Source organism: Melitaea cinxia, chromosome 5 (genome assembly GCF_905220565.1).
Source record: "Melitaea cinxia chromosome 5, ilMelCinx1.1, whole genome shotgun sequence".
NCBI classification, from domain to species: Eukaryota; Metazoa; Arthropoda; class Insecta; order Lepidoptera; family Nymphalidae; genus Melitaea; species Melitaea cinxia.
Genome location: NC_059398.1, coordinates 12,822,858 through 12,850,722, shown reverse-complemented (window position 1 = coordinate 12,850,722; position 27,865 = coordinate 12,822,858). Strand labels below are relative to the sequence as shown.

The 27,865-nt window shown below is 32.0% G+C and overlaps 2 protein-coding genes across 2 annotated transcripts; one reads left to right on the top strand and one right to left on the bottom strand.

Annotated features, from left to right (window-relative positions):
- Window positions 1-423: 423 nt before the first annotated feature.
- On the bottom strand, window positions 424-16,601 carry LOC123654061 (TBC1 domain family member 9). Its single transcript, XM_045590020.1, has 19 exons — window positions 16,357-16,601; window positions 16,084-16,250; window positions 15,714-15,881; window positions 15,497-15,593; window positions 14,120-14,383; window positions 13,769-14,033; window positions 10,249-10,451; window positions 8,849-8,978; window positions 8,038-8,317; window positions 7,583-7,776; window positions 5,945-6,139; window positions 4,951-5,100; window positions 4,347-4,535; window positions 3,924-4,103; window positions 3,517-3,725; window positions 3,283-3,392; window positions 2,888-3,142; window positions 1,915-2,021; window positions 424-1,228 (listed from the first exon to the last, which is right to left on the bottom strand). The coding sequence occupies exons 1-19, from the start codon at window positions 16,398-16,400 to the stop codon at window positions 998-1,000; spliced, it is 3,438 nt and encodes a 1,145-aa protein (XP_045445976.1). The 5' UTR covers window positions 16,401-16,601; the 3' UTR covers window positions 424-997.
- Window positions 16,602-19,864: 3,263 nt separating this feature from the next.
- On the top strand, window positions 19,865-26,310 carry LOC123654060 (protein rogdi). Its single transcript, XM_045590019.1, has 7 exons — window positions 19,865-20,028; window positions 20,114-20,185; window positions 20,372-20,503; window positions 20,897-21,054; window positions 22,475-22,595; window positions 23,092-23,301; window positions 25,896-26,310. Exons 1-7 carry the CDS (start codon window positions 19,993-19,995, stop codon window positions 25,962-25,964), a joined length of 798 nt encoding a protein of 265 aa, XP_045445975.1. The 5' UTR covers window positions 19,865-19,992; the 3' UTR covers window positions 25,965-26,310.
- Window positions 26,311-27,865: the final 1,555 nt, after the last annotated feature.

The following is a 27,865-nucleotide window of genomic DNA, read 5'->3' as shown; positions in this document are numbered from 1 at the left end:
CTTAAAATAATAACACACAAAAAAAATATTAAATTATAGTACATAATACACATACTTATTAGGTTATTAGTTAATTATAAAATGAAAATAGGTTTAGGTATAATAAAATACAAAAACAAAAAAGAGATATAAACATATCTTCGACAAAATATACTCCCAAATAAGGATTACTAAAAATTAATAACCAACATGTAGCGTATTAATTTCATTATAAAATTTTCTCTAGAAATAGAAAGCTAAAAGTTACAAATATGTGTAAATGCGGCACAACGTTAAGCTTTTTTAACAATTATAGGAAAGATATTTTAAAATTGAATTATTGCAAATTTTTGTAAGGCATTTCTAATGCGATCGCATTTTAACATATACGTAGAATTAAGAGCTCTCCTACTTTGTAAAAAGTCGTGACGGAAACAATTTTTTTGTCTTTTGTTTTAAATGTCGCAATTCACTTTAATCACTTACTAGCTGTCTATGCTAAGTCCTAAGTAAGAACAATTTTGTATATTAAAAATTACAAAAAGCTCTGCATACTTTGTTACATTGGTCTTAAGACCATGCAAAATACATACATACATAAGTATAAATCAATTATCTGAAACTGACACATTCATACCACATAATATGCGGTTGCGAATTAATCATAACAGTATCAACTTGTCTAACTGAAAACTTTTTACATATTTCATCTCGGTATATTGTATAATTTATAAAAGTGATGTAACTTTAATTACCCTGAAAACAATTATTGTGAAATCGTAACGAAGTCATCATCATCATCATCGGTTAGAATCTTGTATAAATACATTGTCAACTGAACATAGTCCGACCAAACATTATCTGTCTATGTCATCATCTTCATTATATCGCCCGCGTGCACACGACAGAATGATTTTTTTTATTTAACATAATATGCGATCCACGCTTGCTCACAGATACTACAAAAGAGCAATATGTAAATGTGTTTTACCAGCTTCAGTTAATTAACTGTCGATAACTATGAGACTGAATGAAGCCTATCTCGTTGTCTAAGTGCCTCTAAAGCCGGCATTAGAGGCACTTGTTTATTGAAGAATTCCTCTAGCAATGGTTCCGCTAACATTGTGGCTAGAAATTGTTCCAATGTTATGGACCACGCGCCCTCATCTGAAGGATCGCTGTCTCTTGATGGGGATGGCTGAATTTCTCTTTCAGGGGGTATTTCTGTGGTGTTGCCATTCGAATCGACCTGGAAAATAATGTAGCTTTAGTGACAAAGTGCCTACTATATACTATTGTACGCATTCATTCATGCATAATAATTTACAAAATTTATATATATTTCAAAATATTAAAAATAATTTCAACGTTCAATGAAATTTTATGACATACGAAAATATATCTTTTGGGTATCGGATTTTTATTATGTCAAAGCATGTGCCTTAGTTTATGGGCATGGTTACGAAGGCGTGGTTAAAGTAACAAAAGTTGACAATTTTTCAATTGTTCCGTTGATGCCGTGGGGTTACACCACATGACTGCGAGCCAGAGTCAACTTAAATATATGACTTAGAAAAATATGTCAGACAGTGTATGGAAAATAAGTAAATTATTTAAGAATGGGTATGGTAGTGCAACAGACACATCATTAAAATTTTGTAAATAAGCGCTTTTAAACTGGCCGCCTGGGCTAAATAAGTGAGGCCCAACTGATGACCCCTATGGCATTCAACATGTTAAGCATCAAGTTACAAATTTCTAAACAGCCATCAACATTCCAGGGTGGTAGTGGTACATGTGATATCTCAATATAACCCTCTTCACTTCGTGATGTCTTTTCAGACCCCCTTAGAGCCTCAAGTGACTAATGGACAACCCCTTAGTAATGAAAAAAAAATTACAGTTGGTAAGATAGTGTAAAAATCGAATATAGACCTCAATAATAGGTTGCGCCGCAGCGGCTAAGAAGAGACTGTCTTGAGACACCTCCCGGTCTAAGGCTGGTCGATGGGTCAGCTCGCCTAATTGCAACAGCAGTGTGCCTGGAAAATGTATTAAAAATTTAAAATAACTATTTCTTTTTAATAAAACTTTGATACAAATTGTTTACAACATTACCTTAGGCAAACTAGGATTGTTGATTTAGTAGCTGGAGTATTGACTGAATTGTTTTAGGTGATAGATTAAATTAAGTAATTGTCAAAATATAAATATATTTTACATTTTAAAAATTTGTGAAGTAAAAAAAGGTTACAAAACCCTGCATAGATGAATGATCTCGCATTTGGTTTGTTTACGTTTGGTATCTCTTCTCGTTGAACAAACTAAGATATTTATTTAGTTATTTATTTGTCAACATATAATTATCATACAATATTCTTTTTTTTAATACATATATTTATCATAAAATAATCTATATCCATCTATAAATTAATCTAACATCTTTGACATAATTAAATAATTTTAAAAATAAAACTTAACTAAGTAACTAAAACTAAACTTAAATAATTTTAAAAATAAAACTTATCTTAAACTTAAAAATCCATGCTCTTTGTGAACTCGGCTAGTAATTCATTTTTCAATTTATTTTGTAGAGTCAACTTACTTATTTTTTCATCACAAGATAATTTTCGAAGCCAAACTAGGTTATTAAATATTTTAGGTACCAAATACTGATTCTTCCTTTTGCCATAATAATTATTTACAGATATTTCAACGAATTTGCGCATTCGTATTATAACGGTTATTCATCATTACTTTATGCTTGTCATTATTAAAATGTTCCAGAATGTGTGAGCATCTGTGTGTGTTGTTGTGAGAGAAAACGAATGTGTGTTATAGTAGTATGAGAGCGAGTGTGCGTGTGAATGTGTGTGTGTGTGTGTGTGTGTGTGTGCGCGGGTCTCACCGGCGCGCGCGACGGCCTCGTAGAGCGGCGTGCTGTGGTGCGTGAGGTCGTGCAGCGCGGCCAGCAGGCGCAGGAAGTGCGCGCGCGGCAGCGGCGGCGGCGAGCGCGCGGCGGGCGGCGAGCCCGACACGCCCGACGCGCCCGGCGTGCCCGGCGCTCCCGGCGCGCCCGCCACGCCCGGCGTGCCCGGGGTGCCCGCCGCGCCGATCCCCGCCAACGCGCACGCGCGCACCCACTCCGCGCTCGACCCGGACTCTACACGGCACGAGCGATTACAGCTTATGATTAATTCTTAGGAGCGTACGTAAAGTATTTCTCATTATTACAAAATTGTGTGAAGCTTTTTAATTAAAAATAAATATTTTATTTTATATAGATATATTAAGGGTATTTACCACATTGACTATAAGCGCTGTCCGTTGATTTGTCCATTGGATTCCCTTCACCACACACTTCGCTAATGGACCGCTGCATTGCCGGCTCCGGCGTCGCTGGATTTTCTACACTATATTAATAAAAGACATTACATAAACATAAATTATGATGTCAATTTATATTATAATGTAATATTAGTCATAATGGAAATAACGAAGACAACAGAACAGTAGCGGTACAGTACGGGTACGTACCAGTCGAAGAAGGAGATGGCGTCGGCGGCCAGCTCCTCGCCGGTGTCGGTGTAGCTGGCGGGCCGCAGCTCCAGCGGCGACAGCAGCGGCGGCGCGTGCGCACAGAACAGCGCGCGCAGGCGCCGCTGCGCGTCGGCGCGCGCGCTCAGGCCCAGCGCCACGCTCAGCCCGCGCGCGCTCACCAGCCCGTCGCCGTCGTGGTCCATCAGCTGCGGTACACATTCATACATCGACAATTTAGTACATCGACATACTATAATTTGACGTAGTTTCAGTTAAATTTTAAATTTATTCTTATAAAAACAGTTACACAACCAGTGTTACCTAAGTCTATGAACATCAACAACTTCCGTATTAGATAATTTATTCAAAACTATAAAATTATAGTAACATTACAAATAATAAACCTTAAACATCCTTGCGGTTATTGCCTCAGCGTAATCTCCTTTTGCCCAGGGCGAGAGAGCAGTAAAAAGCGTCTTGAACTGCCCGTAGTCGAGTCTGTATGCTTCATATGGAGCTTCCAGACGCTCGCACGGAACACGTTTAGCCCAAAACAATTCTTCACGGATCACACTCAGAAGTTCCTGAAAAGAATTATTTAATTATTAATTTTATTACATTTTCTGAAGGTTTCCATAACCTAGTGGATTTAAAACAGGTCTTTATTTGTTTTAATGAAACGATCATTTCATCAGATAGTAGTTGTAGCATACAACGTGACGTTTAGCGAAATACACGAGTATATTTTCGAACTGGCGCACGAGTGTTCGCGGCGTAGAGCGCGACGTGACGGAGCTAGAGCACAGAGCACGGAGCACAGAGCCCACCTGCAGCTCGTCGGGCAGCAGCAGGCGGTCCAGCTGTAGCGCGCGCAGCGTGTTCCGCTCGAGGCTGTCCTCGAGCTGGCGCACGACGCGTAGGCGGTGTCGCAGTCGCAGGTGCTCAATGTTTTCGCCGCTGACAAGCGCCCCGTACGAGCGGTATGACTGGTACACCAGTTCTTGAATTTTGATCGTCTGTAAAGATTTTTAATTTTTTACACACCATTAAGTCGGCAAACAAGCCCACCTGATAGAAGGCGTAGTCTATAGACGCCTGTAACGCCAAGAGATACGCTAGCGCGTTGCCAACCCTAGCTCTAACCTTCCCCAGGAGCACTGACTACCTTACTCGATACAACAACACTATTTTAGAGCAATATTATATAGCTGTGATCTTCTGTAAGGTTGAGGTACTTGCCGAGATGGGCTGCTACAGATTTTGAGCAGAATATATCCTTCTATGTTCTACCCCAATCTATCTATTAAATAATACAACTAGTAAAATTAAATTTTTAATATTATCTTCCCATATAATTATGTGTATTTAAAATATCCTTAAAAATAACTACATATAGCACTCTACAAGAGGTTACTATGTATTTCAACTCACTTTTTCCGCAGTTCGAGGTTCAGTAGACAAAGCCATTGCTTCATCATTGTAAATGCCTTCGAGATACTCGTTTAAGACCTGCATCGCTTGTCCATCTTCTGTGCACTTCAGTAGCTTCTCTCGATTTATATCCAGAATAGTTAGGGTTACCTTTAATTATAATCAAATAAAAATTATTTTAAATTGCTATTTAAAAAATGTTTAAATTGCTTTTAAAAAAATTAAGGAAAAAAATTATTATATATATAAGCATAATAATATATTGATCAAGTGATCATCCTCCCTTGACCATGGTTGCTGTATCCGAAACTTCGGGAATTTAATAAACTTAATAAACCGTGATAAAATCTGAAAAAGCTGTTTCATTATAATGAGTGAAATTCGCGTAAACATTAGAAAACAAACATATAAGCATATTTCTTGGTAGTCCAAAATATGTTAATTAAAAATGTTATAGTACAATTAATAATGACATAAGATGTCACTCTACCCTGTACTTGTTTACCGTAACCCTAGTGGGTTGCAGAGTTCAAATTAACGTAAGTTACAAAAGTTCAGGGTTGTCTGGCTATGGGTTTCCACTATGCAAAGTGTCTAGCAATGATTGAAGTGATTCTTAACATTACTTCGAACAAAATATTAAAGAATTACGCTTTTTGAAATGACGAAGTTAGTTGGAACTTATGACTCAAACTTTATAGTTGGTCATGGTTGTGTTGTAAGCATGCGCTGAAAATTTTTTAACTTTTATATTCGAAGTGAAGACACGACGAAGCCTGCCAAACGCCGCCCAGCCCAACCGAATCCTCCTATCGGCCTCCTTTTCGAAGTTGTTGCGGCAAGAGCGGCAACAGCTTCGGAGAAGGGTACCATCGACCGATACCGGTCTCGGTATGAGTTGGTTGTTAAACATAGCTTTCGTTTTGTCCAAGTTCATACCGAGACCGACACGTCACACTTCTAGAGAAGAAATAGAATAGAGATTATTTCTCACCTGGAAAATAACTTTAGCGCCATCATAAAAAAAACAATCCATCACATTAACGGCACACTCGTAAGGCATCACGCTTATAAAAAGTGTCAGGAACCAGGATAGAGATATCATCTTCATCATCCCAAGTTCATCCAACTTTGCGTGGAGTTCGGGCAAGTGGGCCTTTGTTAGTTCTTCTAGTACTCCTTGATCCACCTGTGTAGACGAGCATTTGTTTTAGATATTTTGAGTGTACCAGTCAATTTATAGCGCTAATAAGCTGTTAATTTTAAATTCTATATTTAGCTTTGCAACTGTTTAACATAGGTATTGTAAATATTCTAGTATGCATTGTTACATATTTTCATCAGTATAAATAAGAATAAAGTAATATATGTATATATCTGGATGTCATAAGAAATTTATTTCATTATTTTTTTATAATTTATTTATTTATTTATTTATTTGGTACACCAACGATTGTTACAATGTTACTTACATCTACAGTATAATATTTAATTTATTTGTGCTAATTGCACAACCAGTTACAGGTATACTCCACATGCTTTTTATATTATGTACACAATAGAAAATTTCTTAGAAACTAAATTATGTGCTAAACACCAAGACTAATAATCAAAAAAAAAAAAAAAATAATAATAATAATAATAATTACAATAACCACTAAGTCAGCCTATTGGCAATTTCTGTTTTAAATCTAGTTAGAGACATGCAGTGTACGTCAATCGATCCCCCACACCTATTATAGAGCGTACAAATTCGTGAAATTGGCGAGTTTGCACCCAAAACTGTTCTACGAAGTGGACGAAAGAGTGGCTCAACCGGCTTGCGAGGTATCCGAAGAGGGACTCTAAACATAAATTTTTCCAAAAGAGCTGGGCAACTTAGATAATTTCTCATAATTTTATAGAAAAAACAGAGATCAAGTAAGTCACGTCGGCTGTTTAAACTTTGCATTTTCAGTGACTCTAAAATATCATTATACGAGAGTGACTTCTTGTCTCTGTAATGATTGAAAACTAAATGCCGAACCAGCCGCTTTTGAATTCGTTCTATACGTAATATGTGACAAGCATAATGTGGACGCCATACCACGCTACCATATTCAAGAACTGATCTCACAATACTATTATAGAGAGCTATTTTGGTTGATGAGCGCTTAAATGCCCTGACGTTTCTGATAACGAAACCTAACAGCTTGGAAGCTCTCCCAACCATGCCCTCAATATGCGGAACAAAAGTCATTTTGCCATCCAAAAATACTCCCAAATCTTTTACTACGTCAACTTCTTCTAGACTCACACCGTTAATAAAGTAGACCGATGAGATGGGAAACAATTTTCTCGTGAATTTTATGTGATTGCATTTCTTGATATTGAGCTCCATACCATTTCTTCCGCACCAGCGCACAAGAGCATTGAGGTCACTTTGTAGAAGGGAGACATCTTCTTCTGTGTCAATAACCTTCCACAACTTAAGGTCATCAGCATATAAGGAAGGGACAGAATGCTTTATGAAGTGGGGAAGGTCATTCACAAAGATGTTAAAAAGAATTGGACCGAGATGAGATCCCTGTGGCACTCCAGAGTTAGAATATAATTAATTATTATTATTCAAGTAGATCATTTGTATACTCACCAAAGCTCCCACGACCCTAGTGTTATAGTAATCAGGCAGTAACGTTTCACATATCGTAGCCAGTAGCCAGAACGCCTGTTCTTCTGGGCAGTAGATCAATAACACGGACGCTACAATATTCATTGCTTGACAGTAACCAATGGTTGGGTTTTTAAGTGCATATGCACATAGTACACGACGTAATGCGGATATACCTGTTAATATTTTTACCTTTATTTTTTTTATATAGTAATGATAAATTAAAAGAAGAAATTTCAAAGGGCAGTTAAATATATTTTTTGTTTGTAGTAAATATATTTTGGTAATATTCAACCCTTATTAGTTCAATAAGACTCGCTCAAAATAACATTATTTATTTAATAAGTCTACATCAACATATAACAATCTTAAAAAGCAAACAAACGTTTTTCCATTTAAATATTCAATTTCTGCAGTAGACTGATAAGAATACATACCAACATCATTCTGAAAAGCTGGATGTTCGGGCAGAGACCGGTGCAAATCCCTCTCAATTTCATCATTCGCTTGATTTTTCGAAGACAAAGCTTCATTCACCAATTTTTCATACAGGCCTTTGTTTTGGGCCTTTTGTAGTATAGAACCGGAAAACACACTCCACAGCTCACCACGAAGTGCTTCCGGTATACCGTTTACTACAAGTTCACTGCCCTCGGTGGTTCGATACATACTGACACCACGGCCTACTTCAGCCATATGATCTTCCCATTGTTTCTCCTGAAGAATCAGTCATTTTTTTCTTATAAGTTTGCAAATTGCGTTGGTATTTTTGAAAGTTGCAAAGTTTGGCATTTTTATTTGATGCATAAATAAGAAGGAAATACGTGGTAATTGATCAGTGAAGTAATCTGGCCAGTGATCAGTTGAATTAAACCATCCAGAAAGGCGTACCAATTTGGTACTTTTCATTGTTCGTGGCAAGGCTAAGTGTCAGCAATGATTCACCATTTTTTCAACGTGAATAAGCTATGTTTTAAAATTATTAAATGCCATACGTGAGATTTAAAAACACGCTGTTTATTGCGACTTAGAGTGAAGTAATTAGTAATAATTAAGTTAATTTACGTATTAGCATATGTGTTCACATAAACGAACACGTATTTATTGACATGGTTTCAAAAACTGTTTACCAATGCGGTTAATTTACTAGCAAATACTTTTCGTATTACAAAAGCAAAAAAAATTATGTATACTTAGGTAAAAAAAAAAATAGCAATTTTTAATGTCAAACAAGTAACACAAACTCACTTTCTTCTGCTGTATCTGTTTGATAGTTGAAGTTTGGTGAGTTCGGAATAGTATCATGAGAGGCGGTTGAGGTGTCCAATCGTCTCCTTCCTGTCTGTTCGTTTGTGTCGGCTTCTCCCTGTACATATCACTGTCATTCAAGGAAAAATTTAGAATTTTTATACAAAAACACAATATCGAAATTAAGGCCCAAGATGGTTAGTGTTCCTTGATGAGGATTCCGGGTTAATTGATGTCCTGATGTCCTGCACTAGAAATGGTAGGTTAATGTTCTAAAAAGTAATAAAAATTAATATATCTAAAAATGAAATTCATGCCTGAATTTTAATGTAGATATAAACGCCATGAAAAATAAATATACAACCATGCAAGAATTACCATGCAGTTTTGTACTACTAACCGGCCTAAACAGAGATTTATGAAGGCTCACTTTTAGTGTAATATAATGTGGGTATAATAAGAAAACGATTCGGTTTGCTTACGAACCGTTAAATTTAGAAGATGTCGTGTTCGAAATTGAACGTGGTTTGTGAGCAAAAGTTTTTTTTAATCAATGGAATATGCTAAGATTTGTTAAAATTATTTTTATTAGAATAACAATTAAGATCTTAATAACGATACTCTTAAATCAAAGACAGCCGTGAAATATTTTTTTTTTTAGAATTTGTAATAATTAGTTAATGATGAATAAGACCTGTCTGGTACATCAAAATATTCAAAAAAAAAAAATTAATTTGTGAATAATGACGACAAAGTATGCATCGTTAGTCGTTAGTGTCGTTTAGTAATGTAACCGAATTCTTCGAAAATAAAAATATTGTTATCCAAAAAGTTTTCTAATAAAAATATAAGAATATAATAAGAATAAAAAAGGGACAATTTTTCTTCGTCAAGTGTAATTTAGGTTTATATCCCTTTGGCATTTATTCATATTCTATTGCCCTTATTAACATCAATTCAATCAATCAATTTTCTGATTATTACATTATTTGTCAATTACCATTTGCATGTAATTTGATGCAGCTCAAATTTAACTTTTGCTTACATATTGTCATCTATCCGAACCTAAGCAATTATTTCTAACTAGTGCTAGTACTACCCTAATTAAAACCTACACTGTAAATTAGATTTATATTGGTAACTCGAACCACGACGACCATGACTAAATTTACTTCATATAGTTACCCAAAAGAAAACCCAAAAAATCTATTCGATTTAAGATGAACCAAAACCAAGACGCCCGAACCAATTTACATGCATAACTACCCAAACTAAAACCCAAAGAACCAATTAAATATAATTATGTACATAGATAAAAACTAACTACCGAACCAAAATTTAATCTTCAATTGACAAGGGAAACTACCCGAACCAAAACCCAAAATATCAATTCGACTTACTTGGGCAATTTCGCTAGTAGTTCGGACATCTTGTGAACCAGGAAATCTCTATCAGATATGTTTCCAAAGAGAAAGCTGGTGTGGTGTGCAGTAGTAATAAGGATGCTGCCCGAATCTCCTGAACTACCCGTTCCTCCGGAGTCCGCGCGCTCCACTTGATGCACGTTACGAAGAGGTATTATTAAACGGACGAGATGACGTACCTGATTATAAAAAATTGTTTGGTTAATATAAGGGGGCGTTCATAAAATACATGAGAATTTTAAGGGTGGGAGGGGGTCGAGTCAAATCTCATCTAATCTTACGTTGGAGAGTGGGGGCAAATATCACGCAATTTTTTTTTCTGATTAAAGCAAAAAAAAATTATACTATTTTGGTCCATTTAATCCAGATTGTACATGCTTAAGATTTAATCTTAAGCGTAATCGTTATACGATTAAGATAATTCACTAATTCGTTCGAAAGAAAATTATTTCATTCATAATTCGACGTTATACATCTACTGACTGTCTGATTTGTTGATTGTGTCTGATTACTAGTCTTAAGTAGTCGTAAATAAAAGCACGAAGCATTTTTTTTTTCTTTTTACAATAACAATCCAAGGCCCACGATTAGAAAAAGAGAGATAAGAAAAGATTAGATAAGAAACCCACATTTTGAAAAATCACACGTCAGATTGGGGGATGGGGACGGGATTAAATAAAATTTCACGACATCTCACCAAGGAGTGAGGGAGGGACAGAAAATTTAACAAAACACCTCACGTAATTTATGGATGCCACCTAACCATTTTTTTAAATCTTTTCACGGTATATATCTACTATATCTAGGATAGGATATATGTAGGATCTATGTAAAATTTCCGATGGAGGATGGATGAGTATTACGAAAAACCGGGATGCGAACTTGACACAGCAATAGAATGGGATAGGCTAAATTTATTTAAAAAATAAATACATAAATTATTCATTGTATTAAAGATCTACAGCGATTATACAAGCTAGAAATCGCGTGACACTTGACTCATATTAATCTCAAGATCAAGATACATTTGTATGTCCAAAAATGTGTTATCCCACCAAAAACATTTTCATGTAAAATGTTGCCAAGACGAGATCATATGGCTCGCACAGTCAAAAAGTTATCAGATCTCATGTAGAGCCAAGCTTCTAACTCTACACGTCCTAACTCTACAAGCCCTAACTTCACAAACTCTACACCTTAGTCAAAATATGTGGCTTGGCCGTTTCGCTACCTTTACGTGGGCGTAAGGTGAAAAATGTATTCACTGTTTATTACTTTTCTGTTATACAATAGTTCTACTAAAGAAAAAATAAAAAGAAGAAGAATAATTGATATACATATAATACAAATAAAAATAAAAAGAGAAAATATATATATATATAAATGAGACAGGAAAGTCGTCATCTACAACATCGGCAGCCGGTAGTAACGAAACGGCCAAGCCACATATTTTGACTAAGGTGTAGAGTTTGTGAAGTTAGGGCTTGTAGAGTTAGGACGTGTAGAGTTAGAAGCTTGGCTCTACATGAGATCTGATAACTTTTTGACTGTGCGAGCCATATGATCTCGTCTTGGCAACATTTTACATGAAAATGTTTTTGGTGGGATTTCACTTCTTTTTGTAAGTTGCGTATGACAATATTATAGCTGCATTTTACCTCCGACACATTTTATACCATAAATATCACCCAATCTTCACCATATTCGGTTTAAGCACGCTGTTTTTGATTTTATGTTGAACTGATATGCAAACGGACCTCCGCCAAAACTTAAATACCAAAATTACACAATGTAAATTTTCGACCTAAACTAATAACCGATTTTTATTTTTTATGTATTTTATTATTATTATTATAACAAGGAGTAACTAGGAGTCCCTATATCAATTTTCAGACCTCTAGCATCAAAATTTGCGTAAGTCTCATACAAACTTTCATCCCCTAGTTTAAGGGGTTGGGGGGTAAAAGTTCCAAGTTTTAGAATTGTTTTCTTGTTTGTGTACTAATACTAGCTTACATACTAAATTTCAGCTTTCTGGGACTTCAGGAAGTACTCTAAGAATTTTGATGATCATCAGTGAGTGACGAAATCGGGGTTTTTTAGACATCAATAAAATCTAAAGTATAAGAGCTATGTAATTGAAACTTTATATATTTAATAAGTTCACTATTGACATTATATTCCGAGAATTTTGTTTATCTAGTATAATCCAAACCCAAGTTATGGGGGTTCAAAAAAACGACGAAGCACTTCGAGAAAAGATAGGTAGTGCTTTTCGTTTTTTTTTTTTTTTTTTTTTTTTTTTTGTTGGCTCGTCTTGGCGGGGGCACTACCGTGCCCCCAGATTTTTAAAAATCTTACAATATACTATGTAGTTGCTTACTATTTTACTCTGTATTCGTAAGTATGGGTATAAACAAACAAAAATAATCGGTAAAGATTACTAGGGTAAATCCAAAAATAACTGTTGAAATAAAAAAGATCTGACAAAAGAAAGGGCAAGAGTTGAAAAACGGACCATGGAATGAGACAAATTCCACATTGAGCAAAAAAATCGATGTAAGATTTGAACCCAGAAAGATATTGCGGTAGGCGGTTACATTAATTGTAACACCACTAGGCTATTTATTATGTATATATATATATATATATATATATATATATATATATATATATATGTGTGTGTGTGAAAATTTTCGCCGTCGCCGTAAACAAGTACTATATCTACATAAAGTTTCATCCCAAAGTTCGTTGCCCACTATGTGTCCTTCTCTTGTGAGACTATCTCGTGTAAATAAATATTGCACCTTCAATGTATGAATTATTCAATTTTCATACTAGAATAGAAATACAATAGAATATGTCTGTTTTGTTATCACTCATAAAACTATACTGATAACATGTCATATTTGCATATTTTAGATTAGCATATTATGTATTAATGTTGTTAATTAGTTTAGTTCTGTATTTCATGCTTATAAATTATTCTATTTCATATAATTTGTAGTAGTTATTAATTTATTTATTTAAGAAAATATCATATTGTTTTATTGTTTTATCATTAATTTTAATTGAAATTAAATGGACGAGTTTCTTAATTTGAATGCATTTTAATTTTGTATTAAAATACCTCAGGTTACTTGATTCCTAATGGATTATAAATTTCTAATTACCATTTTTTAATCAAACGAGATTATTAAGAAAAAACAGTTTCTTTATAAAAAATTATGTTAATATAAGATTGTTTAATCAATTTTGTTTAAATGATTCATGGCACGTATACAAATATGTATTTATAATTTAAAATTACATACATTAATTAAAAACATCTAATTAAAACAAAAATTTAACATTAATTTCATAATTTGGTATTATTGTTAATTTAGAAAAAACCATTTCATTTTAAATTATGTAATCTATTATCTTAATGGTGTTCTCTATTAATAAAAATAAAAAGAATTCATATAATGATGATGACGATTAATTATTTACTTACCCGACTATCAAAACAAATGAAATTCTGTGACAAATACAATCTTCCCCAATTATGCCTCTTATTGTACGGTGTCCATAGCGTACATTCCTCACTGCCATCTAATTTTTCAGTTTGAGGTAATCGAAATCTCAATGTATATGAATTTGACTGTTTCCTTGCATCCAAATCCCGCTTGAGAAAAGATGCCTTCTTAGGAACATTTTTGCTTAGTTTTGTCAATAAATCTTTATCGAGATTAAATGTAGCAGACTTATCGTCAATTAACCTAAGAAAGGGAACATTAAATTGCTATGAAATTTGATTATCCTTACATGAGATTGATAAAGAAAATTTTAATTTATGAGTACTTACTGTTTCATAGCAATATTTGCCAATTGTTGCATAAGAGCAAAAGTTTCATTTTTCCTTAAAAACATTGTAAAGTAGTATTCCCCATCTCGGGTTACTACTTTGATGGAATCGGGAAACAATAGGCTGTTTGTTTTGGCAAGTTCGGTGACGTCTGCCCATCTTATCTTCAAACTGGTTTTATGTCCAAATATATAAGAGTAGAAGCACATGTAGTGAACAGAAAAATACATCCAACCCTGGCGTGGCATTTTACCTTTCCAGTAACTGTAAAAAAATGTTTCATTACGAAACAAATCTATCACATGAACGGAACAAATAAAACTAATTGATTGATTGATTGGTTTAATGGCTTTCAGTTGTGCCAGAGAAGCACGGTTGATTCCGTCAATGTCACGTAGAGTGGAGAACACACGTAGGAGATTGATTGATCGGTGCAGTTGAGATAACAGTCTCAATTTAATTTTGAAAACAGGCAAAATAGTCAGACTTTCATTGTTACACCATAGAAATAAAACTAAAGGCGGATTTATATTTGACTGACGTGTCGTATAGTGTCGTGTCATGACGTGAATGGCTAGCGTTTACATTATTATGTCATGTTCTAACGCATCAGGACAATATTTTGAATCAATACATCTGCAACTCTAGAAAAGGTCACACGTTTGAAATGTTGAGTCATTGGATTCTGATTTAGATTTTGAAGAAGATATTCAAATATTAAAGCTGGCAACTCTTTTAAAAAAAGAAAGAAAGAGAAGGAGATCTTGGATTCATCCAATCAATAGACAAATATGTTATATTGTTTATGTTTTATATTACAAATAATAAATAATAATATATTGTCCGACAATTACAATTAAGTCATCCATTTTTAGAGCCAAATAAACTATTATTTTACAAATTTACGTAAATAAACAAGGGACGGTGACGTGTTGTAAGTCCGCCTTTAATCTGACGTGTTATGATGGCGCTGTTTCAGCACCCCCCGAAACCCGCTTATCTGACGCGAACCGGGATCGGTTCTAATGCGACACATCAGAAACCATCACAACATGTCACAACACATCAATGTAAACATTGTTATACAAAATGTATGATACCGATTCTGTTCTGATGCGACACGACACGTCAGCCTAATATAAATCTGCCTTAATACTTTTTTTTTTTATTATTTTTTATATCATTTTACAGTTTTGCAAATAAATTTGAAAATAAAATGAGAAGTCAATGATTGATTTAAAAAATAAAAGGATTGTATTAAAGTGATAGAAGATAAACAAAGATTAAGATATGAACAATAATTTTAAATTGTCAGTAATCACTACATTTCTTTTAACAATAATTTTTTTATAAATTACAAATAAAATATGAAATTACCTGCAGGAATAATAGCAGACCAACTTTTCATCTTTTGGCATCAAAAATCTTTGGTGAAATTCATAATCAACATTTTTATATGTGATGGTATCTTCATCTATAAGAAATATTTCTTATAATTAGGACATATACTTAACATATTTTTTTTATTAATTAATTTTCTACTACATAAATTTATTTTCTAAATAAAAAAATACAAAAAAAAATGTTTAAGAACCTTCAGTAAAGTTTTCTTGTTCTGTTGCAATAATTGAGTTAATTTTGCAACAGACAAATTCTGTAATTTCTTCCTCAGAATCAAAAGAATGTAAAGTTGGGCTAACATTATCGAAAAGCCACTGCCAGTCTTGGCGGATCTCCTGTTCAGTTAAAGCTGTTGCAATAACTGGAAAAAAAAATTATAATAATTTGTCTACATAATTATACACTTCAACTCACTATAGATATTTCTTAGCATTTCATATTTCACTTTCGTTTTTATTTTAATTTGTTGACAAATTATGTTTACTAATGAAATTAGCAATAAAATAAAATAGAATTATAATAGTTAATGACATAAAATAATTATAATAGCTTGATATACCCACCATAGTATATTTCAGAGTTAGGAGTTTGATGTAAAATTCGATAAGGTGCAGGTTTCGTATCTCGTACGCTGTCTAATGTACCCACTAGAAGGGACGAAAGACCTTTTGATTTTCCATGCCCTTTTCTTCTTTGCAGAACAAAATATAGAGTGACTTCATCATTATCCCTATTGAAAAAGAAACGCACTTTAAATACGTTTAAATAGAAAACACTACAAAGCCAATCAGTGGACACGAAAGATAAGCAACAAATAAATAAAACAATCTTATTACCACAGAGGAGTTTTCAAAAACACTTCTTGAGGTTTTACCCACATGTTTAATGTTTTTAAACGTATAAAAACCAAGCATAGCTAAGCATGCTAAGGATATTTGATATTTTTATCGTTTCGAAATATTTTGTGAACGAAATAAACACCAACAAACTCGAAGGATTGTTATATGACAATAACGTCACTTATGTAGTTATGTATACAGACAGATCCTAGATACAGATGGTATACACTAAAATATACAGTGATGAATGGTGGACGAAGCTGAATGTACATTTGACATTTGACAAATTGTTTTTGTATTACCAGTATTACCAATCACTTTCCAACAATCCAACTGATTTTGCGATCACACGCTAAACAATCTAGTAAGAGTAGTAGGTATCAATTTTGATTGTAGCAACTAACTACTGAGAACTTTTCTCAATATTATATCATGGTTTCATCTACAAATAACGAGCATATTTCTTCTGACTACGGTATTGTTAAGGTTCAAACGACAAAATAATTATGCAAAATATAAAATGAAACTACATATGTATATATTATTTAGTCATTTTGGTGTTTTTATTGTGTATAGTATATTCATATTATTAATGTTCTTTTTCAGCAGCTCTACGTGTTCATATTAATGATGTTCTTTTTCAGCAGCTCTACGTTGTGATTCAGCCCAAGATTTTACATTTTCTTCTGAATTTACTACAACGTGGATTTTTATAATAAAATATAACGATACTAAGCATCCCAGCGGATAATACATCCAAATATTATTATTTTTCATGTAAAAGAAATATGGAAATTGAGCAATTTTAGCAGACATAGTATATGGAAATTTCATGTGACGCCCAGATTTTCTGAAATGAATTTTTATACATTAAGTTTTTAAATTAAGCAGTTGAGTTCATTCAAATACTTTTTTATATTTAGGATGAAATTATTAACAGAAATTTAATTGTAAATCGCTCAAACGATTAGATAGGTACATTATATTTGACAGGCATATCAAAAAATAAAGTTATACTATGGTTACTTGAAGAATAATGTTAAAAAGATATGAATATGAACAAAAAATAAACATCGGCTGCAACTTCGATTAATATGATACTTCGTTTTGATTTGGTTTTGATTATTTTACCAACTTTCTGATATTATCTACACAACTAAATAAAATTGGGGTGTATGTTTGTAATATTAAAATAGCCGCTTTTTACTAAATGCATACGGATGTAGAATACACGGTATATATACCAAAATAACATTTTTTTACAATTTTTTTTATATCACTAGGTCGGCAAACAAGCGTACAGCTCACCTGATGGTAAGTGTTTACCGTAGCTTATAGACGGCTGCAACAACAAAAACATCGCAAGCGCGTTGCCGACCCAATCCCCAATCCCCGCAGGAGCTCTGGTCACCTTACTCACCAACAGGAACACAATACTGCTTAAAAACAGTATTATTTTGCTGTGATCTTCTGTAAGGTCGAGGTACTACCCCAGTCAGGCTGCTGCATAATTTGAGCAGGAAATTCCTGCTGTGCCCTCCGTCAGTTGTCCGTCTCTGGCTAATATCTGAAACCGATCTTCACGTGACTTTCACTGGCAGATAGCTGATGTAATGAGGAGTAGGCTATTCTTTAGATTAAGGGCCGTCATTTTGAAGTTAGATAAGTTAGGGTTATTATTTTTTTGTAACAAAATTATGTCGAGAAATGGTCTAATTTTGAAGTTAGATAGATAAGGGTATTTTTTTTTTTTGTTACTAAATTATGCCGATAAACGGTCAAATTTTGAGCTTAGATAATTCGATGGCTCTTAATCTAAAGACTACTGAGAAGTAACTTGGGCTACTTTTATTTCAGAAATTAATTTATTTTATAACTCTGCAAACTGAAAATAACTTTTCGGTTAAATTCCACGCGGACGAAGTCGCGGGCACAGCTAGTGGAAAATATTTTAAACATAAGTTTTGAAAGTAAATACCTACCCAGCTATAATTCCCGCGTTACGACACTTTTCCTCTAGCTTATCGTAAAATGCTTGCAATTGCTTTGGGAACACCATTATAAAAATGAGTAATAAAATAATATTAACTTAACCTTGAAACCACTGATAAATACTCAGATCTATGATGCTACATCTATAATTTAATCTTTCGTCATGACCTGATATTGACTGATAATGTCACTATAGAAGAAATAAAAATTGTTGAGGAAAAAGGTTGAGTAACTGCAAACTTTTCTATATTAACTAATAAAGATCCGTCCCAAGTACGTGCAGGTAAGGACAATAAAGGTATTGTCTTACCTACCGGTATTCATAATCGGAGTCAGATTTGGTAACTATTTATTTTTACGCACGCTAGTTTTTGAAGTAAAACTTCTTTACACACGCTTGACTTGTGTAGCAAACTGATGAATAGTGTGATAGGGTGTGGCGAACGGAAGTTGAGAGGGAGATATTTTAGTGAAGATAGAAAGAGAGAGAGAGTTACGTTTCGTAAGTTTTACTTCGGTCTTATTAAAGCACACTTTTTAAATGTATAATAATCCTATGTATGTATTGTTTAGCATTACTGAGGTAAAATCAGATACATCTAAAAGATATACCATTGCGGATTTTTTTGAGAGCCTGTAATACAGACATAATTAATTTGTATAATGTTGTATCATGCATATCTTTATGAAATAAGCAGTGCTTATAGTTGAAACTCCCAGAACACTTGGTTGAATCTAGCATTACCAATAGGTAATTATCGTCATATTTAAATAAATTATCCCAAAACCTTAACAAATTAGTCGATATAATTACAATGAATCTCTTTGAATAAATGACTCTGTCTGTTCTTAAAATGACTTGAAAATCTGTTCAGTAGTTTTTTACGAACAGACAAGTTGTGGTGGGAAGGGGGGTTAATTAAATTAAAAATTAATTTTCTAATTTCAACTATTTTGTATTAATTAAAAACCAGCTTTTTCAGCCTTGGCTGCCTAAATTTCAATTATTCTCCTTATACGGGACTTTTTTGTTGACGCAGTGTAATTATTGCAAAATTTCTTCCCTTCCTATGCTCAGCATCAGGTTGTTATAAAATAGTTGAGATAACACCAAAAAGTTAAAATTAAAAAATATATATAAATGTTAATATTGTATAAAGAAATTAAATGACAAAGATAATTATATTTTATAAAAATGAAAATAATTTTGTTAACGGTAGTCTTTGACAAATTGACACACAAAGTATACTTTTTAATAGCAGCAACATCTGCAATATAATAAAATAAAAAGTTACCAGTATTCAAAACTTTAAACTTGTAATTAAATAAAGTATGAAAGAAAGGAAAAAATTTCAACAATTATGTATAGATATTTTAATTAGTGTAAATCATACTTTGCAGTGGTTGGTTTTATAAAAGTAATGAATAATGTAAACTAAAAATATTTTTATTAAAAGACACTACTATTTTGTTTAATCGTGACAGTTTTTTGTTTATTGCAACTCTTTATTAGAGTAGAAAGACGACAGAACACGAAAGAATTGACGATACCCTGGTGACAGAATTAAATTACTTTTAATATAAAAAAATAATATATATATTGTATAGTTAAACCCCTGTAATACTTAAAAATATATTGAAATGAATGACAACGAAAGAGAAGAAGCTGCAAATTTGGTGTGAATCCTTTATTTATACTAACAATACAGTGTCACGTCCTGCTGAATTATGTACACTTACTCAATGCATTAATTTATTTTAGAAAGAGGAGTTTGAATGGGTTCTTCGTGAGGAAGTTCACGCTATATTACATCAGCTCCATTCAGTGTTAGTGGTTAGTAATTCATTCAAAAATTATATTGTTCTAGTTCCAGTTTTTACTATAATTTGTAAAGATCTTACTTTATTCTTCATTGTTACATATATAATAATTTATTACGATGAGAACTATTACAATGGAACATATATTGGCTCATCCATATCAGTCAAATAATATTCAATGCATTTTTTACTTTGTTAGGAATGTGCACACAGGTTTCCAGTACCATTATATGGAAATGAAGGTCAGAAACAAGACAAATTCATCCTAACATCGCAGCCTGAACAACTAAAATGTATTGTTACTCTAACAGGTGACAGTATTACACATGCAGTAAGTAATTTTAAATACAGTCATAAGTGTCACATAAGCCTAAAATATTGTAGCTTTAATATTCATAAAAAGGCCTCACAATAATTAGTATGAATTCATGTATATTCGTTGTTTTATAAGTATCTTCATAAGTTTGAAATTGTAGATATAATTTCTTAACACTAATGTATATACATATCCTGTTAGGGACATGTTAGATAAAGTTAATGTAAAGCTTAAAAAGTTTTTTTATCACTTATATAAAATAAAAAAAAAAAGAATCTGGTATAATAGAGAATTATGATAATTAAATATCTATTTATTATGTAACATAGTTTTATTGCAAATTTCCTGAAATAAATAAATATAAAAACAATAGCTCCTAGTTTTGATTATTAATGTATTGTTTTGAAGGATATTAGTTTTAAAGTGCTGAGGCAGATGCATACAATATGTCGAACATCAATCAATCAGGATGGACCGTGGAAGCTTCAACAGATACAGGATGCTGCTAACCATCTCCAGCAGGCCATTGGCTATATCGATAATGTAGATAAGCACTATGTGTTCAGGTAGGTCTATTTCAGTATCTACTGAGTGTTTTTTGACATTTAAAAAAAATATATATATTATTACTAGCTGTGCCCCGTGGTTTTACGTATTTTAATTTTAAAAAGTTACTAATAATAAAAATAAATATTAAATGGCCTATATGGTTGTTGTTGGTCTTTTTAAATGTGGGTGGTCATTCAAGTGCTACGTAAGTATTCAAGTAGGGGTGGGGTGTCTAAGTTTTGCTTATTGGAACGAAGTTCCTTACGGCAGACTTGATATTTGGCTGAGCAACCGAACTGAAAAAAATGTGATACTAAAACCGTAAGAAAAATATATAACGGAAGTGACGTAATATCAGTCACACGACTGTATAATATGATGTTTGTAAAACTAAAATATTACTAGTAAACTTTTTTTAAATTATTTATGTAATTTTATACTGTCAACAAAAATAAATAAAGACATGTTTTTTTATTTCACTTAATAGTTTGTACTATTATTATTTTGTTTGATTTATTTTATTTTACGGTATTTGGTATTTTCTAAAATACTAAATTTCCTAAATACTTTTATGTACTTAATTAAAAACCAATCAACAAAATTAAAAAAAAAATCAAAAAATAGAAAATATATATAAAATTCAACATTTTTTTTTCAAATTGTGTTGCTTCTATACTATCCGAAGGAACTTTGTTCCTACCTGGTGTCCCCTGACACCACATTTTTTTTTTTGATGACATGACAGCAAGCCAGAGTTATTTTATTTTTGTTTTTCAAATTTTAGTAGGTTTTAATTCAAGTAAATACAATAATAAAAGTGACTGGCTGCTTGTCCTGCTAAGCAATTGATGTGCATAATACAAACTTCATACGAATACTAAGAAGTTAAATGGTTCGAAAAGGACGATGTCGAAACCTGTAAAGACATAAATGCAAACACAACACGGAACACCAAACATCAAATGTCATCAAAAACTTGGACTCACGGAATCAAGTGCCTGGACAAAGAACAATTAATTTGAATTTACCAAAGAATTATAATATGTTTATGAATGTATACAATTTTCTTCAATAAATATTGGAATATTAATTGTGCTATAAACTCACACGAATAACAATTAAAAAACCAAAATAGGTTAAGAAAAATTATATTTAACAATTTGCTGACTTTTGTTTACAAGGGGAGGACGGGTTTAAGAATTGCTCAAATTCTGCTTATGTAATATTTGAATGACCCCCCTGTATTATTCTTAAATAGGTTTTAGTCATAATAATAATTTTACAAAAATGGAAAATAACAGTTTACTTTAAGGAATATTTATATTTTGTATCTCACTACTAACTTAACTATCCATTAATTGATTTTATATCTGTTATCGAATAATTATAAACATGTGTTTGGTATGTGACAATGAAAACATAATTTTGTGATTGCAGATCATCAGAAGAAGTATTACACATTATACAATGTCTGCTAGGTTCACTACAAAGAGCTAGGACTGCGCTAGTTTTACCTAAGAAAAAAGCTATTGATGAGCTTATGAAGAGTAGGAATATGGTAAGATCTCTTTTCTTTCAATAAACTTAAAAAATTATTATGGAACGTGTTTATTGTTTATCTATAATGTTATACTAATATAATAAAGTAATGCAGAGTGTTAGTCTATTTTAAAATCGATAGTTGTTTTTTATTAGGGATTAATTACGCTGACAGAAATCTGCTATAAAGCATATTAATTTTAAGGCTATAAATTATCACTTTATCAAGAAATCTGACAAATATTTGTTGATTGCATATATGCATCGGTCACGATTTACAACTATTGTAAATAAAACTAGAGAAATAATAAGTCTCAAACCAATTGTCTTCACTTGCATTTACTCATATGTGTCGGGGGTCCAGAAATATATAAAACCCAAATACAAACTCCCAGACCAAACTCAACATCTGTTTGGACTATACACATGCTTGCGAAATAGATGCAGTGGAACAGTGAGTGTAACAGGAAAATTTACAAGAGTTATCTATTTGTACAAAATTTTTATTCTTTCAGAAGGCTCTATCACCAAATTTACCAGAAGACTTGGCAATATCATTCTATATACAGTCCCATAAGTTGATATTCGTTGCGTATCAACTGAGTTCTGTGCATGGCACTATGCGTATAGACTCATGTCAAGCAGATTGTGCAGTACCCTGGCTCAGTGATGTGCTATTCATGTTGACAGCGGCCTTGCATATGTGTCAGCAGCTAAAAGATAAGGTATGTGTTTAGCCTATTTTACAAATTTCAGTCAAGTGCAAGTGGATACAGTTTAGCAAACACAATAGGAACTGTTTGATTTATTTATATTTAAAGATTAAAATTTGTAAATTTGTTAATATTTAGTTTGTGTTAGGAAAAATACATTACTTGAATGGAATATATATATATAAAAAAAAACTTTTATTTTATACAATCATCATATTATTTGAATTATTCTGTGTTATTATGATTTTTACAATAAATTAGTGCTCAGTCTAAATAAAATTGTGTACTAAGGCTTTTTAATAAATAATAATAATGTTTAATGATCATGTCGTCATTGAATTTACATTTTTTTAAATTAGAAAACTAATTTAAATAAAGCTAAATTATCCTAAACCCTTGATATAAACCTCGTGAAACTTCCACTACAATCATATTCTGAGTAACTACCGATAGCTAAAAAAAGACGAAAGTTAATCATATTATTTATTAACTGATAGACTGATAGTGTTATCAGTGTCTTGTCAAGGAATTGTATAATGTTTTTTTTTTTAATTCTAATTGCATGTTAGTTGAAAAGGGGCCAACTATAAATTACGTCACACAAATTTCTTGATTTTTCGACCTCTTCCCCGTCCTAGTCACAGGTAGTCGCATTTATGAGACCCATGATGATGACATGAGCAAATAATGACATTTTCGATAATATTTTTATTTTCATTTTATTAAAACAAATAAAACTTTAATTTTTTAAGTTACTTATTGATAGGTAGTTGAAATATCATGTTTTTGTACTTATGTTTTGATATTATTATATTTGGAAATGTGATGTCACACACCCCCCTCTTAACGTATGACGTAATTTATGGATGGCCCCAAACAGCCGATGGTGACTGTTGATAAGAATCGGATTTTTGATAAATTTATATCTAATAAGTTAACGTGTTATTTTGACATTAACCTTAATCAGATAATTAGGTCGGTGACGTATACCCTAATACATGATATTGATTATCGATAATTTACAACTTGAGCGTAGAATTAGGTACAAAAACAATTTTGCAACAGAAGCATATTTCACCTTGAATTTAGTTGCCCTCGTTTGTAACCTCATTAACGCGGTAAATATTTTATACATTTCCCTTGAGACAAAATACTTAATGATAAGTGTGATTAAATATTGTTAGATTAACTTCGTATAGAAACACGTTACTATTTTTTTTTGTAATATGTATTAGAATGTAATTGTATGTATATAATTTAAAAAAACGTTTTGGTGTAGTGGTAAGTGTACTATGTGCGCGTACCATGAACCAGGCGGTAAACCGCCGTTTTCCCGCAAGGTTCAATTCCCGCTCGGGATGGCTATTTGTACAAATATTGATTTCCGGTTTAGATGTCTGTCCTGATGGTGGGTTTCCTCACCGTGTGTCGAAAAGTACGTTAAGCTGTGAATCCCGGTTGTTATCATATACACTTGATAGCGATCGTTACTCATAGGAAATATATGCACCTACCCGCAGTGGAGTAGTGTGGTGGATTAAGCTCCAATGATTTTACATGGAGGAAGAGACACATGCCCAGCAGTGGGATGTTACAGGCTAAATCGTCCTAACATATATATATTATAGTTAATACAATCATTTATAAAATGATGACTCACATGTTTATTACAATATACCATTTTCTAACAAAACATAACAATGGCGTCAAGTCGTGGGGCGCTATTATAGTTATCTATGTGTATAAAAAAGGTATGATATTTATTTAGCCAATGAAATATAGAGCAAATGAAAGTTTTACTTCTATGTTAAAGTTATTTTCTGTTATAAATCTATTCTAGTCGTTTATCTATCATAGTTGCAATGCTATCTTATATAAATTATCCGTTCAGTATGTAATAACAATTTAATAAAATTTCAAACTTAAGAGGGGTCAGCTAGCCATCTGTTTATCTAGTGGTCTTTATATATAGATGCTAATAAAATGAATGTATGTTCTACTATTATAGAAGTATGTACTATTAGATAACATGTTAAAGTTCTTATTTCTGACAATAATACTCAGCCAATTTATGACTTGATGTTAAAATAAATATTAGTTTTTTAAGTTTATTGCAAAAATACATTCCTTAATCTAAAATCGATATCAATCGATATCGATTTTAATCGATAAAATATTTCAATTACATTAATGTTTTGTTGTTGTATGTATTTTATTACTTGTATACCATAAATTATTACTTCATTATTATAATTCAAATTATTATTATTAATGATAAATATCCTCTATACTAACCTCTAAATAATCTACCATCAAAATCTTGGTATTCAATAATATGCACTTACTAGACTAGACTAAGTTACACCTTTCATTGTCTACTTAATATATATAAGTTCTTGTATAAACCTGCATAGAATGAAGAATTTTTATATAATGTTATGGTACTTCCATCTGATGCTTATTTTTAAATTGAACTTTTGAAATTTTTTAGGGTAAAACTTCTTAAAAATTTCGAACTGCGTGTTCAAGTAATATTTATTGTGGTTATGTTAATTTTATTTAGAAATATGTATCAAAGTAAATAATAATAAAATTTATCTTTTCAGCTCTGTGTCTTCTCTCAATATAAAGATTTCACTGTTGGATCAAGATCTGCTTCTATGATATTAAACTAAATAAATTTAAACAATTTTTTACTCTTATCAACATAGTTACGCTTAAAAATAAGGAGAAAAATAAACTACAAAAACTTCTCATTCAATTATCTTTAACATTAAAAAATGATAAAGCCGAATAAACTACTTCTACTGTACTGAATTACTTTGTTGATAGGTGTAAAAGTGTATTCATTTAACTATAGTTATCGAGTCCATTGTTGATATTCTTGTTGACTTTGTTGTAATATTTGTACCATAATGTATATTTATAATAAAATATAACATAAGAATAGAAAGAGAACTGCATGTAAAATTATAACCAAATCTTTTTTATTGTAAAATATATATGAATTCCAAATCATTATTGTCGTATATTTTTTTTTAGTTTTTTAGTTATTTAAAAATTTTTGATGGCAATTTTATTTAAGGATGTATGTAAACTATATTTAATTGTCTAACTTTCTATAAATTTGGAATATATAATAGGGTTGATTACGCTGCATCGATTGAAAAAAAGAAAAAGGCACTTAGCTGATGACATAATTAGGGTTCCGTACCTCAAAAGGAAAAAACGGAACCCTTATAGATCCTAATATATACTTTGTTGTCCGTCTGTCTGCCAAAACCCTCTTTATAAGGAACAAGTGGAGGTATCCAGCTCAAACTCAAATCGTATACTCACGTATACTGTCCCTTAAAGCCGTGAAAAAATAAATCTTCTTAGCTAACGCAATCAAAAGATACAGCCGCTTATGCTGCAAATTTTCGACACTCGCAAGGGAATCAAAACATACAGGGTACTTCCCTTGAACTCATAATCTTGAAATTTGGTACGAAGCAACGTCTTATAGCACAGATAAAGGAAAAATTTTGAAAAGTATAAATTTTTAGTTACCTACATCATATTATAATAAAAATATTGCTTATAATTTTTTTTTGTACGGAACCCTCGGTGCGCGAGTCCGGCTCGCTTTTGGCTTTTTTTTTAAATTAACATTAAAAAATAAATAGATGTACTGCGGATTTGACCTTACATACATCCTTAAATTTAACTAATAGTATAGGTTCTTTAATTATTTGTAAATGTCAATAATAATAAACAATTCACAACATTAATTTTTTAGTTAGCAAACCGAAATGCATAGAATTTGCATAAATTTCTAAGTACTAATATATTTATTCATTAGACTAGAGGCTAGTTTTTAAGATACCTGGTAACTATTTTTGATTATTTTGATTGCAATTGTAACACATCTCACACATATTGTGTTCCGAATGCGTTGAATTTACAAGATCTGAAAATAAAAATTGATTTTTCACACAGTTAATGAACATTTTTCATACGAATTATACAGTATAAAACTAATTTCAAACATTAATTATATCTTCTTTCTTAACGGATGAGTTTAATGTTTTATAATTTATTTAAATTGTACATAAAACCTATTTGACACTTTAACATCAAAACGACCTTTGAATTTGTACTATTTTATTTTTAATAAAATTTATGGAAAAGTAGAAAATGTATGCCTAAAAGTACTAATAAGTTGTGGTAGTTTAATTAACGTTATGTTGCTTAATGTCACAAATATTGTTAATGATCTAGACATTTAATCGATACATGAGATCCAATAAATTCGATTAAAAATTAAATATTAATATTAATTTAAAAAATCCACTCATATTAACACTGAACTTTGTTTGCGCTTGTATAAAAATTAAAAATGCTATTTTGTAACGGTAGTGCGATAGTCAGCTGAATAAGGCATTTATCATTAGATATTTCGAATCTCATTTGGAAATTCAAGATTTCGAAACAATGAAACAAGCATTTGTGTTTCACTAAAATACACTTGAAGTGGCACCGCCAGAGTAACTTGAAATATCTGTATCAAAATAAAATTGTTCGTACTATCCCT